General features: G+C 40.0%; 3 protein-coding genes across 4 annotated transcripts; 1 reads left to right on the forward strand and 2 right to left on the reverse strand.

Annotated features, from left to right (window-relative positions):
• The first annotated feature begins 738 nt into the window (after window positions 1–738).
• Window positions 739–4,034, forward strand: LOC135610770 (tyrosine-protein phosphatase DSP1-like). Its single transcript, XM_065105679.1, has 5 exons — window positions 739–964; window positions 1,059–1,152; window positions 3,369–3,426; window positions 3,523–3,566; window positions 3,679–4,034. Exons 1-5 carry the CDS (start codon window positions 768–770, stop codon window positions 3,856–3,858), a joined length of 573 nt encoding a protein of 190 aa, XP_064961751.1. The 5' UTR covers window positions 739–767; the 3' UTR covers window positions 3,859–4,034.
• A 929-nt stretch (window positions 4,035–4,963) lies between these two features.
• LOC135610769 (probable plastid-lipid-associated protein 2, chloroplastic) lies at window positions 4,964–7,296 on the reverse strand. The gene is made up of 3 exons (XM_065105678.1): window positions 6,753–7,296; window positions 6,478–6,676; window positions 4,964–5,531 (listed from the first exon to the last, which is right to left on the reverse strand). Exons 1-3 carry the CDS (start codon window positions 7,190–7,192, stop codon window positions 5,232–5,234), a joined length of 939 nt encoding a protein of 312 aa, XP_064961750.1. The 5' UTR covers window positions 7,193–7,296; the 3' UTR covers window positions 4,964–5,231.
• Window positions 7,297–8,723: 1,427 nt separating this feature from the next.
• Window positions 8,724–11,792, reverse strand: LOC135610772 (uncharacterized). 2 transcript variants are annotated; one of them, XM_065105683.1, is made up of 4 exons: window positions 11,610–11,792; window positions 10,692–11,527; window positions 9,312–9,618; window positions 8,724–9,181 (listed from the first exon to the last, which is right to left on the reverse strand). In XM_065105683.1, exons 2-4 carry the CDS (start codon window positions 11,523–11,525, stop codon window positions 9,045–9,047), a joined length of 1,278 nt encoding a protein of 425 aa, XP_064961755.1. In that variant the 5' UTR covers window positions 11,526–11,527; window positions 11,610–11,792; the 3' UTR covers window positions 8,724–9,044. The 2 variants fall into 2 exon arrangements, with proteins under 2 accessions (XP_064961755.1, XP_064961754.1); XM_065105682.1 differs by having other exon boundaries at window positions 10,692–11,790.
• Window positions 11,793–14,635: the final 2,843 nt, after the last annotated feature.

Genomic DNA, 14,635 nt, shown 5'->3' on the forward strand with positions numbered 1-14,635 from the left:
TTTTTATTTATTTTTTTAATTAAATTTAATAATATAAAATTTTAAATGAAATTATATATGATTTTTTATTAAATTTATTAATATCAAATATTTACTTGAACTCATATGTGATGATGATTTAAGTGATGAGAAAAGAAAACGATGTTCAAAGCCAAAATCCTACTACTATCTCATCAAAAATACTCAATATTAGTGAATTAAAAAAATACTCTATTAATTACTTGGTCATTATATCATTTCAAAATTATTTATAAATATCAACATTTGATCATAATTAAAAAGATAGATAATCCCACCACCATTTTGATTTAAGTGGTCGGTCTCCGTCCTCTGTTCCTCGCGAAAGCATCTCAACCACAACAATTATTCCCAAACTAAAAATAAAAGGTGTTTTCTTTCCCATCGGTGCCTTTCCTCCTCCACCTTTCGTCTCTGTCCTTACAAGAGCAAGAATGAGAGACGGCATCTAAATAACTTTAGATCTCTCCCTTTATAGGAGAAAGACTTTAAAGTGACTTGTTTTGACATCATTGCCTTTTCCTCCTCTTTTTCTTATCCAAATTATTTTTTATTTTATATATAAAAAGGGAAAATGATAAGCTATCCTTTTTTTTTTTTCTTCTCTCTTTTTCCCACCACATTTTATATTCTCAAAAGAGAAAAAAGGCCGAAGAAGATTCCGAGGAATATTCGTCCCGTCTCTTTATAAGGGAGATGAGCGAGCCGTCGTCGCAGCAGTGGCGGCAGCGGAGCATCAGGCGGCAGCGATGGTGGCGAAACCCAGCTGCTACGCTCTGGCTTCCGAAGGCGGCGAGCCGGTGGTGGCGACGAGGGACGGAGGGGAGGAGCTGCTCTTCGTGCCGCCCCTCAATTTCGCCATGGTGGACGCCGGCCTCTACCGCTCTGGGTTCCCGGAAACCGCCAACTTCGGCTTCCTGAGGACGCTGAGGCTTCGCTCCGTCTTGTGCGTGATCCTTCTGCTCCCTTTCGGTTTTCTCGGGTTGGATCTTGGGTCTCTTGATCTGCTTCGGCCAGGGTTTTGATGGGATTATTGGTAGGTGCCTTTGCCCGGAGCCGTACCCGGAGTCGAACTTGGAATTTCTTAGGGAGAATGGCATCGGACTTTTCCAGTTCGGGATTGAGAATCGCAAGGTACTCCTTTTGATCGTTGTTCTTATGGTTATGCTTGCAGTAGTAATTATGATTCCCTTCTCGGTTCGAAGGACTTTTTGATTTGGGTGTTGGATGAATGGTTCATCATGCTGTGCACACTGGTTTCTTGGCTTGGTTCTATAGGGTCTGCGTCTAATTGGGAGTCCTCTTGGGTTCTACATCTGATTACAAGTCCTTTCTGTGGAGGATTTTAGATTGGTGATTATTATAATAGCTAAGCCATGGTGATTTCTGTGTTGGTACTTCTAATATTTGTTTGTGTGCTGTTTTCCTCTTTTTTTTTTTTCTTTTCAACTCGTAGATTGTACATTATTGACGATGATTAAGCTAGTGATGTCACAAATTCTTTTTTATTTTAGTTGTTTTTGATATACCGATGAATAATTGAAGGTCTTGTGATTTGTGTTGTTTTCCAACTACATTTAGGGGCAAGATAGTGGTTACACTTCAACCAAAACTTGGGCAAAAATAGTGCAACAAGTCTTGAATTTGTAGGTTGGACTCTTGAGATAGGGAGGATGTGAAACAGGTTTTGGATTTCGGAGCCCCCGCTTCGATACCTGCTTAGAATTTTCTACTATGACATGAAAAAAACATAATTTATTTTCAGATTTCTTGGTTGTTAGAACTCCATGTTGGTGTTTCATGCAGTAGCCATGAGGCTGCAGCTTGAGGAATGGGTCTGCCATAGTTCAGATTTTTTGAAGTAGGAAGATATTTGCAATATGCACAAGCGAGAAAAAAGACTTTGGGTAGCCTCCTAGTACAAGAAAGTTCATGAATATCACTTGTAAGAAAAACTAATTTCGGACCTGTTACTCGGACAGATGGATTCTATGTTAGCTCCATCAGTTGGTAAACCTCCACCAGTGCACGTATTGGTGGGTGCCCTCGGATGTGTGTGAGCTTGCTACTTGGTGAAAACAAGAGGAAGGTAGGTCAAGGATGACAATTGCAAATTAATAGTCAACTTGAGGAACGAACAAGTTTCATAATATAGTGGCAAAGTTACGTAAATGTCACAACCTGATCTGATGGGATAACTGAACTATTAACTTTATCGAGCCTAAACCATTGATCCAAAATGTTTATAAGTCTATTATTTTATTGAGTCTAAACCACTAATCTAAAATGTTTAAGTCGAAGTTAACATTAACCCTTATAAGCCTATTAACTTCATTGAACCTAAACCACTAACCCAAAATGTTTAAGTCGAAATTAAGATTAGTTACATTAACCCTTATAAGCCTATTAACTTCGTTGAACCTAAACCACTAGTTTAAAATATTTAAGCCAAAGTTAACAATAATTCATAAACCCTTATAAGTCAATCTTAGTTTTTGTCCATTTTCGATGCGGGACTAATCAGAATCATTGATCGTAATCGGTGTGTTGCAATAACTATTTGAAATTTAGTCTCCATTGAGTTGCTTGTATTTTACAGCGGGTCTATTGATTGTCTGGACATTCTTTTGGATGAATTTTCCTCGTTAGTTAGCAGGTTGAGATTTCATGTTGAACTAGAGAACATAAAACGTTTAGTAGATTATTTAGGCAATTAAAGTGTTGCAAAGCTGATTTATAATTCTGCCTGATCTAACAGGATCTTGGACCAATAAGTGCACAGGATGACATATCAAACAGCATGTTGATGCAGATTTCCTTTGGAAAGGCATATAGATTCATTTAATGGCACAACATATGACTCGAGAATTGCTTATCGATCAAAACTTTCTTCCCCTGGTGGCACAACATATTTCAATTAGGTTTTGTTGCATGACCTACAGAACTATAGAGTTCTTCATAATATAGATGATGCAAATTATTATTGGTATTTGGGGATATAGGAAGTTGCAGTGTAACAATGATACTTTGTATTAGCAATTTTCTCGTGCATTTTGTTTTTTCTTTATTCCTAATATGTATTCGCTGCTAGTGAGTTAAGTATGTTTTTATTTTGGGATAGACTTATCATATCGAAGATACACCGCAAATCGTGCAGAAATTATCATCCCAAAAATATGCTGCAAAACATGCAAAAATTCCTTGGCATTTCCTTTATACATGGAAAGGGTCCAAGAACTTTAGCTGTGCAGAAATGGCACCATTCCATGGGGATTATGCCTCTTTTGACTATGTTAGCATATGTTGTTACATTTATTTTATAAGCATTACAATAACAAGTTGTTGTGCAGGAACCTTTTGCCAACATCCCAGAAGATACAATTCGCGAGGCCCTCAAAGTTGTCCTTGGTATAGAACACTTGTAGAAGCTAATTCATTGCCTTTTCTTAGTGGCATTCTATTCCAACATGATATTGTTTTCATGGACTCCACTTTGAAATGCAGATGTCCGAAATCGCCCGCTGCTTATTCATTGCAAACGAGGAAAGGTGAAGTCTGCCTATCCTCCATCATCATCATCATCATCATCATCATCATACTCATACTCATCTTGATTGATGGAAAGCATCTATCTCATCCTTGATCTGTCTACTTGTCCAGCATCGAACTGGTTGTGTTGTTGGATGCCTAAGAAAACTCCAGCGCTGGTGTCTCACTTCAATTTTTGACGAGTACCGGCGCTTTGCTGCTGCAAAAGCAAGAATTTCTGATCAAAGGTTCATCGAACGATTTGACGTGGCGAGCATGAAGCGTCAGTCAGCAGCTTCGTTCTCAAACTAAGAGGACTGGCTTTACTTCACCAGGAGAGACTTATAGTTCCTCTTTGAAGCCAAGCGAGAAATAAGCATATTTCATATGTTATGGAGGACCTTTTTTGTAATACGGGCATGTGTAGGATGACAGTATATGACCTGCTCTAATTTGTCATTTGGTTATGATGCTCAGATCTTGGTTGAGGAGGCATTTGTGCCGTCTTGTTCTGACTGCAAGCGAATCAGTTTTTCGAGATAGCTTGCTTCTCCGATTACCTCCACGAGAGGGTGTACGTGTAAGTATATTTGCAACCCGTTGGCATCTCCTTGTAATTGGATGAACATATCCAAGCAAAGTGTCTTTCAACCAAGTTTGTAGCTTAGTATCTGATTTTTTTTTTTCTTTTTTACTTTTGTTAAGTTAGATTTTGATTGTTTGATGTGTGGAGATGATTTAGGTGGTGTGGGAAAAATAATTGGGAGTTGCTTCTGCATTCGTTCCAAGGGTGGTGGGGTCTCTGGTTTTGATTACACACTCATTATAGTGCATACGATTAAAATTGGCCCTTCTAGCGTCCTCTGTCCCTAATATCGAGTTGAAGGAGTCACCACATATAAGGCGATAGAAGGGTGGGTGGCTTCTTTTGTTATATTAGATTTTGATTGTTCGACATATTGAAAGAGTTAAAATACGGGATCTACTTCTACACTCATTGTGTGTCGAAAAAACAAATGATTCGACGAACAATCTTGTAAAAACTATGTTGAGTGCATGTCGGACAAACCCCGCCCGTAGTTGGTTAGAGGATTTGAAAATATTATGAAAAAGTAAATAGTATTTTTTTTTTTCAAGGACGGGCTTTTTATAGTATATTAGGGCTGATTATTGAGCCTAAGCATAGTTATCACCAATGGATACAATGAGATTGATTGTGTGTTAGATTTGTCAAGTGGTAACAACTCGTCTTGATATTGGGATTATCAACCATTGTCCCAAAATGTACTACTCTATCGGCACAAAATCGACATCCGCCATATTGCTAATCCTATGGGACAGGGATTTGGTTGATGTATCACCCAAGTGATCGCAATATGTCGGCCAGATGGGTATGACATGTCATCAGACGACCCAATTAGCAAATCTCCATTTCACCTTTTTTTAACTCTTAACATCTGCCAATACATATTCCCAACTTATGTGATAAAACGATATAACAATCTTCTTCAAGATCTGCTTATGTTTGACATCCATAAGCCCAATTATTACACACTATATATATATATATATATATATATATATATATATATATATATATCTTCCACCAGCAATTGGGATACGATAATAAGTTTGATGAACACCACAAACACAATTGCAGGGTCATCAACGCAGAGCTGCTGGTATCACGGGTCGTTTGCCTTGGTAAGCACAAAGACGCTACCAGCATCATCTCTGGAGATTCTTAGCTCCTCATCGAGATAAGTGGTTAGCAACCACGACTGTAATGCGTTGTTTATTGGTATTTTGAGTGGAGGTCGTCCAGAGATGGTCCGAACCACAGACGATGCTGCATTCTGGATGGATTTGAAGACGCCATCGAGCAGAGATAGGTCAAGACTCTTCCCCAGGAACTCCACCTTATCGGGTATAACGATGTTATCTGTCAGCTGTGGTGTTCCAATTATGCCTTCCTCGAATTTGATCTGGTTGGAGACGACAGTAAACGAGCCACCAATGAGTGTGAGTCATCACACAAGACGGAATCGATTATGATGCAACAAGGACAATAACCCTAGATGGCTGTTTTGTTTCTATCTGATACACCAAGTTATCAGGTAAGACATGATTCTTTGATGAATCAAAATCACTGGTTCCAAGTATTGCAAGGCATGGTTAATTTTCTTCCATGTCAATAACAATACCACATCTGTTCAGCATTCTGATTACCTAAAACCAGAGAAATTTCAAACCATATGTATTTTCTAACCTCATCTACAAAAAATAAAAAAAAGTCTATATCTATAGTCTCATAATTCCATTTCCACAAGCAAAGAAGTGCATTGCAATATACAAACTGTGACCCAATAAGTCAAGGCTGCTATACAAATTAGCTTAAATTATTCTTTATCCCCCTTGTTTTCTTATGTATCAGTTTTGTCTTTTTTTCCTCTCCTCTTCCTTTTTGTTTTTCTCTTGTTTTGTTGTTTGGAAGGAGGGAGAAAAAGTGGGTCTAGAAGAGCAACCCACCCCACATGAGGATTGTAATTTGCATCTACCTATTGAGCCTAAATCACTACCATCAAAATGTTTAGGTCCAAAATAATAATTAAAGATCCATCTAGTACTTAAGTTCATTCAAAATCGAGATATAAACATATTTTTGGATTGGATTTTTCCATTGAATCTTTTGACATAGGGTTAAAAATCAAGAAAGAGATGGGTTTTGTTGGAGACTTTCTTCTTAGTTCCTCTTAACAGAAGCAAGATTTCTCCCAAATTAAAATTTCATCGGTTCTTATGACCTAAGTATTCTCGGTTGGCAGTGATTTCACTGATCTTGGAATCGAATTCTTGCAGAACATGAAAGAGCATTGCTATTTACGATTAGTAAGTAAGAAATGGCAAGAGTGGGTGTTGCAGACGGGATACCTGAACTCTCTTGGGGCTTCGGACTTCGAACTTGGCACTGGTGGTGACCGAAGTGGTCGCCAGAGGCCCCAAAAGCTTCACCGAGTTCTGCACCGTGAAGCTCTCCGAATCAAAACTCTGAGATATCTCGTCCACCTTCACCAGCGACGGTAGGCGTCCCGACGCCAGAAGCGGGAACAACGCCGAGAACGAAGTGTAACTGCGTCCGCGACCAAATTAATCGATGAGACTGAATCGATCGAGGAGCGATCGAGTTGAAGGGGGCGGAAGCTTACGCGAGGATCCATTTGCCGTCGAGGAGAGTGAGGGCGTCGGTGGGAGCCGGGGTGGGGTTCTTGGCCTCGATCTGGCCGATGAGCTCCACGATCTCCGCCCTCGTCTCGCTCGACGTCTTCAGTCCCCAGTCCGTCCCGTACACCAGATCCATCAGTTTCTTCTTCAGGTCGCTCACCTCGCTCGCAGCCACCAGGGGCTCTGCCACCGCCACGCCGCCCAACGGCTCCTCGCCGCCCTCCTCACCCTGCTCGTCGTCGTCGACCACCGCGCGAGTGAGGATCGGGGCTCGGGAGAGCAGATGCCTCCCGGTGCTCCTCAGGATGGGGACCTTCATGTGGATCAGAGCAGTGGGCACGAAGTTTCGGCGGGGCACGGCCGTAGCCACTGCTGCCGGGGGAGCCTTAAGGGCCATGGGTTTCCAAGACGCCACCGCAGCCATTGAAGTAGCTCTTCAGACTCCGATCGCGTTTGCTCTCTCGCGTCAATGTTAGCTTCGTCGAGCGATTGACGCGAAGCAGACCGTCGACAGGAGGAAGGCGAGAGTTTGGCGCTTAATATCACCAAGCACAGTGGCTTTGATGTAATAATAACATCTTAGCGAGTCCAATAAGATCGCAGCGACTTGAACGTATTTAATCTGCCACTGATATCGCGACACGTAGAAACGGTCACGCTCACTACGGAACGACTTTTACGTTCAACCGTCACCATGTGCGTCGTCGGCCGGTCTTCTGATGCGTGCACTCGCAAAGGTGACGGAGAGTGTACTATTTCATATTCATTCCTGTTCTCGAGTGATTAGCGTGGGGTCCACCAGGGACTCGCTTAAATGCATGCATACGCGATCCGTGGGGTGCTCGTTCGTTCTTGAAGCTTCTTGGTGCGTGCACGTCACGGATCTTGGGACGTCGGCGCATGCACAGCACGAGCCGCGAGGACTTCGAAATCCTAAAATGCAATGCTCATGCGTTTTAGCTCACATGACGTAATATTATCAAAGCCGTGGTCAACATGACGTAATATGAATTTGTATGCGTAAAATTATGCATTCAAAATAAAAATGTTAAACTCTCAAAATGTCAACTAAAAGATCAAAATTAAAAAAAAAAATTTTGATTTAATTTTCCTGGAACTCAAGTTAGTAACTCGAGATATATGAATGTGAACACGATAAAAGAAATCAGTCTTTTCTTATCATGATGAAGATAAATATTTATACATGATCACAAAAGGATAAAATATTTTATAAAATATTCTACGAAAAGATAATTTCTCATTGCTCCCAAAGATCTCCTCTTGGTCTCTTGTTCATGTGGATGACAAAAAAAAACAATCCTGAACTATCTGTATTGAACTTGTTTTATACTATTATTCATACGAACATATAGATGAAAGGTGTCCTAAATCTTTTTTCTCACCAAAGACTTCATGTGACGAATATATGTCAGATAATGATTAATTGATAATATACTATGTGAAAACAAAATAGATTAAAGCATAGATAGACTATGATCTATAATAGCAAAGATTAATCTAAGGAATCTTTTGATAAATCACAAATGAAAAAAAATGAGATTTGATCGTAGAACCCTACAATGATAATAGCAGTCACCTTTGTTTTGTATTCCCCTTTTTTTCATACTACTTTCATGCAAGAATTAAGAGCACATGTTCGACATATCGTCCTCATGAGTTATTTGTCCTCTTATTCATAAATTTAATATCCAACCTAATATTAGGCCCTACAAACTTATATCAGATTTACATCCCATTCTTCTTTTAAATTTCTTCAACATCTAATAGGTAAACAAAAACAAATAAGATTCAAAAAATAAGTACTTATTATATAATGAATCATAATTATGAAATAATTGCATTTAGTTCCCACAGCTTAGCAGCAGCAACAAAAACAATGAAGATAGAGAAAACAAAAAGACCAATGTGACTTCCCATGTCAATTGCACACATCAGACCCTATGACTACCAAGCAACATTGCAGATTTGAGTAAACTGGTACAAATTTAGATGCATAAACTAATTTTAGCTAACAAAAATGTAATACACAGACAAAAGATCCAAGCGACTGAATGCAGGATTAGCATCAAGAACAACTAAGGGGAGAGATGGACACCACACACAGACAACATCTCTGTAAGATTATATACATTAAAGCCTCAAGAAATGCTTTCACCTCTCAAAAGAATGAAAGCATGCCTAATCATAACCTTTCTGTAAACAGGAATAAGAAGGGAAAGAACAAGAGTGAAATTATTTAAGGAGATGATACTGGCTTAAGAGATCCCGATTGTCTTGCCCAAAAGCCACAAGAACAGAGTAGTTTCAAGCATAAATACCGTATGAAGCCAAGACCGGTCAACTGTGAATCCAAATATGGTGATCCCTGCCCTGTTGTTCTCCAGATATGTCACTGCAATTCAAGAAGAATCAAGTTGAATTTAGGTAAACATGATGAAGAGCCAAGCCTCAAAGAAGTTTTTACTACACATGCAAAAGAGGCACCTATGGTTTCAAAAGAATGGATGATTGTAAAGCTTTACCGAGTGCTTGTCTCTTTTGAAAGGAAATGGTGTGAGCATTGGATTGTACAATCTTCGTCCCTTCCAGTTCATCCTCCTCACTGCCCTCTTCCTCATCAGAGTCCTCATCGCCATTGGTTACTGGGAATTCAGAACTAGCCTTGGAAATGGCTTCAGAGGGTGTCTCAGGATCTACAGCAAAAGTCTCAATGGTGGCACAGACATGCCACTTTGCAGCATGGCTTGTGAGTGCTTGAGCTTTGTGGGTGATTTTGGCCGCACCACGTAAGCAAATAAGCAGTCCAGTCACAAGCGCAAATGAGCAGATCTGCGAGTACAAAAATCAAAAGATATTAGTTCAATTACCATGATCAACCGAAGGCGTCTACTGCAGCTGTCTGTTCCTAGCCTTGGAGATGCTTCTGAATACAACTAGACATGTAATTGTGGTTGTCTACATTTAGCAACTGGTATCACTGAGTATTCATAGAACATCATATTCTTCATGCGATCGATAAAGCTCAAATCAAAATGTACTTTGATAAGGTTTTTTTTCAGGTACATCGGACCTGTGCTCTAATATCATGATAATTATTGAGCCCTTATGAACCTATATAAAAGCTTAAGCCAATAAATGTTACATGATAAAATCACAGAATGATGGTGCAATTTGGAATTTAGAAACATAATAAATTGCACTTCAAAAATCACAGAATGGTGGTGTAATTTGATCTGAAGTGACACTGACCAATCTGAAATACAAAAGACTTTCAGTCAACATCATTTAGTCCATAAACTTTGAGCTCATACCTTCAAATTTTCAATTATGCGATACAATGAATATACTTAACTAATAAAAAATCTGACATGTGGATCCTAGTTAACGAAATAAGCCAAAGGTACTTGTCGCATCAACACAAAATCAAACCGATAAATATTATCTCAATCAAACCTGGTTTGCAGAATATTTCTCTAATGTAAACGATTAAGATTTTCGCACTATAAATAGGAACCTCTTCCGGTCCAACATAAATTCTCTCTCTAATCGAATATTATTCTCCTAGGCATTTGCTGATTTGATCAGTCCGGTGAACAGAGTTGGGAGGTTCAACCGGGATTCAGATTCACTAAGGAGGTTCAACTCGGGATCAGCCTTGTAAGATTCAAGTGCCACTTTATTTGAAGAAGCAGACAACATCAGTTTCCCTTTAGGGCATCGGTTTGACGATCAAAATTGATATTAACTATATGCTCATGGCTTAAAATCTAAATTATGCTACACGAGTTGGACGAATATTCTAGTCCAAGCATAGAATTATAATTATTCTAAATTATATTAATAAAGAAAATCTCCGACCACAGAAAAAGGAAACCTACTAAAAAGACAGAGATAAAACTCACCGCGAGCTCTCCGGTGTTGAAGAGGCTATCATCGGAGTGCGGGCGGGTGGTGACGAAGACGGCCGCGAATTGGCTGGCCGTCACCATTATCAATCCCAAGAGGATGAACCCCCGGAACCGGTGGCTAATAACTCTGAGCTGCCTCCGCACGCGGAGGTGTTCCTTGAGCACCACCATCACCTCCGACTCCTCCTGGAACACCGCCGCGAACTCCTGCAGCCGCAGGATCTGTAAATGGCAAATTGATCGGAACATCACGCACACCACGAAGAAGCTCGCGGTGCGGTAGATCCACGACGCCAACTCCAGCGCGCACGCGACGCAGCCGGTGGCCACCGGGTTCCCCAGGAAGGGGATCCGGTCGGCGCTGAAGGCGTACCACCAGGACTTGTAAGCGACCTCGGCGACGAAGCAGGGGGTGACGAAGAGAGCGAGGAGGCGGAAGGAGCGGCGGAGCTGGGCGGTGTAGGCGAGGCGGACGCGAGGGCTCTGGCTGGGGAGCTTGTCGAGGAGGAGGAAGCGGCGGAGGCCGTAGCGGCGGGTGGCGGAGGAGAGGGTGAGGAAGGAGAGCGCGGCGGCCGCGGAGAGGGAGAGCTGGACTACGAGGTCGTAGGGGCGGCGGTCGGGGCGGTATGAGAGCACGAAGTGGGATACCGCTGGGATGGCCACGGCGAGGACAAAGAAAGCCACCCACGAGACCACCGCGAGGCCGGCGTCCGACTGGTCGTGGCACATCCACCGGAGGCAGGATCGGAGGCCACGGAGCTCGTCATCGCCATCGTCGCGGCCCGACTTCCTCGCCGGGAGGAGCGGCGCGGCTTGCCCTCTCGCCATCGCTGCGGTCACTCCCAAGTACCGACTTATTCGACGGATTGACCTCAAACGAGAACAAGAAGAAAGTGGAGGAGGAAGACAAACCAGAGGAAAGGAAGCCAAGGGGGCAAGATTTGAACAGCTTTGTTGCATTGATGTGTTTATATACTCTGGGAGAAACGAGAAGGGAGGTGATGGAAGCACTGATGGGCGATGAATCATAGCCTGCTTTGGCCAGCAGGAAAGGGACTAATTACTTTGTTGCAGGGGGAGGGAAAGAATCACTATGCATCGTAATGAACCAGACAAAAGAGTGTGGCGTTAGAGGAGTCCAGGTGGAAGATTACCAAATTACCATAATAACCCTTATAGTGTAATTCTGGCAACCTACACATTCTTAATTTTCTTAAAATAGTCAAAAATAATAATAATATCTCATCACAAGCTGGTTTGTGGAACAGCTCAGCATGATCTATTACGATCTCAATGTATCAGACCTCTTGCTCGTCTGATATAACAAAAGTAGTGGTAGGAGTTCATGGAAGCGTGTTTGGTGACACAACATGACGATATATTATGTTATTAGTATCGATTGCGCCATTTCTGTCAGTTCATTCTCAAGACGAGGTGTACCACGTCCTTTCCGTGACCTGTGCAGGTGTACTACTCGATCGCGGAGGCTGTGTTTACAACACGTACACGCAGACGCGAGAAGTAGGTGCAGGTCGAGGAAGGCGACTGGAGGTGGAACAGGGGCATTTTGGTTCGCTTCCAGGTGGCTTTCGGTGCCATTTGGCGACCTCCTCCTGCGCTGCGGGCGGTGCGGCGCCCGTGAGCTGAGCAAGCCAATTACGAGCGGCTACGCGTGTCTTAGTTCAGATGGGATGCGTATATTTTATTGCAACGGGAGGGACAAGTTCGTCATTCTATATCGCATGAGCTGGATACATGATTGGTCCATTTGCAATAGGAGATTACCGTTTATAATCTCATTTTTTAAATTTTTAATATTTTTAAAAATTAATTTTGAATATATATATATATATATATATATATATATATATATATATATATTGAACACGGTAAAGGCTAAGGAAACATTATCTGAGAAATAGTAATCAACGATAGGAAGGGGGACAATAACCAACGATAAGCATAGACTTATAGTGACAATCAATGATAGACGTAGATAAAGAGATGATGATCAACAATAGGGAGTATTTAGGAATGTCGATAATGATAGGATGCACATACATTGATTATAAGGAATGTGAAAAAAATCAAAATTATAGGGGTTATAAATAGTAAATTATTATTTTATTTTTTTTAAAGATTATGAATAGTAATAAGTTTTCAATAATAATAATAAAACACTAATAGTAGGCTCTTAATATATGAAATACATAACGGGTGTAATTTGGAAAAAAAATCTCTCTTTATTTATTTTTTAAGGTATTTTTTATATCTATTAAAAGATGTTCCTTATTTATCATTATATCTAAAATAATTTATGATAATATAGTTGAGCAGTACAGATTCACAATATAAATAAATCTATAAGGTGTACCGGTGTAGTCTCTCATATATGGTATTATATTATCAGTTACAATGTTCTTGAGGCTTTAGTATTTTTCATATATCCATCAAAATACTATAATCATATTTAAAAATACTACATACAAATTGGGTCACATGTAAAAATAAGATTTCAAATACCTATTCTTATTAGTTTATGAACAAAATTAAACCAAATAATTAGACTTCTATGTCTTTCACAGTATTTTAAATATGTTTACAGTGTTTTTAGTAATTTCACCAAGACATTTGTATGTAACTAAAGTGTTAAACTGATTCATATGATATACTCAGTATATACTATATGCTCCAAATGTATGACTATTTTATAGATTATAATAAATGTGAGTTTCCTTATGAAAAATATCAAAATGATGGCAGATGATGATGATGATGGATCAACAGACAACAGACAACATTTAGAGGACTGGGCCCCACTTCTCAAGGAGATTAAAGAACACAGGTGTTGGAGGTCAAGGTGGCACTTACTTATTACGTACAATTTAGAAGAAACGTCTTTAGAAGAAGCTCATGTGTGCTTGAGAATGGACATGAACAACCATAACTCAAACTTTGCTTAGAGTATATGATTCAAGCGCTGTGAGAAGAGAAGGTTATATATTTGTTCCACCGAAGATACGAGCTGGTGAGAAATTGTGGACTACATAATTCGATTATATAAGGTAGATCAAGATGCTCCAAATCAGTCATGAACACATAGTCAACGAAACACGTCATCCATTGAAGAAACACAGGAAAGAAGTCAGGCTGTAATGGATCATGAAAATATTATACACAATCATGGTTGATCTCGTTTAAAAAAATTGAGGGGTTGAGAGAGAATTTTGTATGTCGTATTCAACCTAAGTTTAGTGGTAAAATATATATGTATATTTTATATTTAACTTTAGTTATTATTTTTAGTATTGTCACAAAAAAAAAGGAAACTTGAAGGTAGAAAACACTTATATCTCATATTCCCTTTTCAATCCAGTCATACGAAAGACTGCATCAGATGGTGTAACTAACAAATCCCTCCTATAGTTAAGAGAACGTCAATTTATTATAGGTAAAAAATGCTTAATAAATCTATAAAAAAAAGATAATATCTTATAAACTATTAAATAATTTAGTCGAATAATATATATATTTTTTATATTATAGGTGCTTTTTTTATCTTTAGGGTATAAGGTAACACAACACACTCGTTGATATTTTATCATATACTCTGTCGATTTTTTAATTCATCGAAAATAATAATAATAATTAGTTCTCTCGATAAAATTGGACTAACTCATACTACCACAAGGGGTAAATGTGGGTTTGGAGAAGTGAGCGGGTACGTACGGTAAACCCGAGAGTGTCACGATACCACACGGGCACGGGGTCGCGTAAGAACAATATGTGCGATGAAATGACGTCACGATACCCACACAGTGGAGCCGTGTCGTTCGGAGATCACTGACCGCACGATCCGCATCAGACGGCCACGATGCTCCCTTGCTGCTTTACCCTCCGAATAAAACCGGCATAACGCTTTCCCGTTTAAGTATGTG

The sequence above is a fragment of the Musa acuminata genome, chromosome BXJ2-4, assembly GCF_036884655.1.
Source record: "Musa acuminata AAA Group cultivar baxijiao chromosome BXJ2-4, Cavendish_Baxijiao_AAA, whole genome shotgun sequence".
Taxonomy (NCBI): Eukaryota; Viridiplantae; Streptophyta; class Magnoliopsida; order Zingiberales; family Musaceae; genus Musa; species Musa acuminata.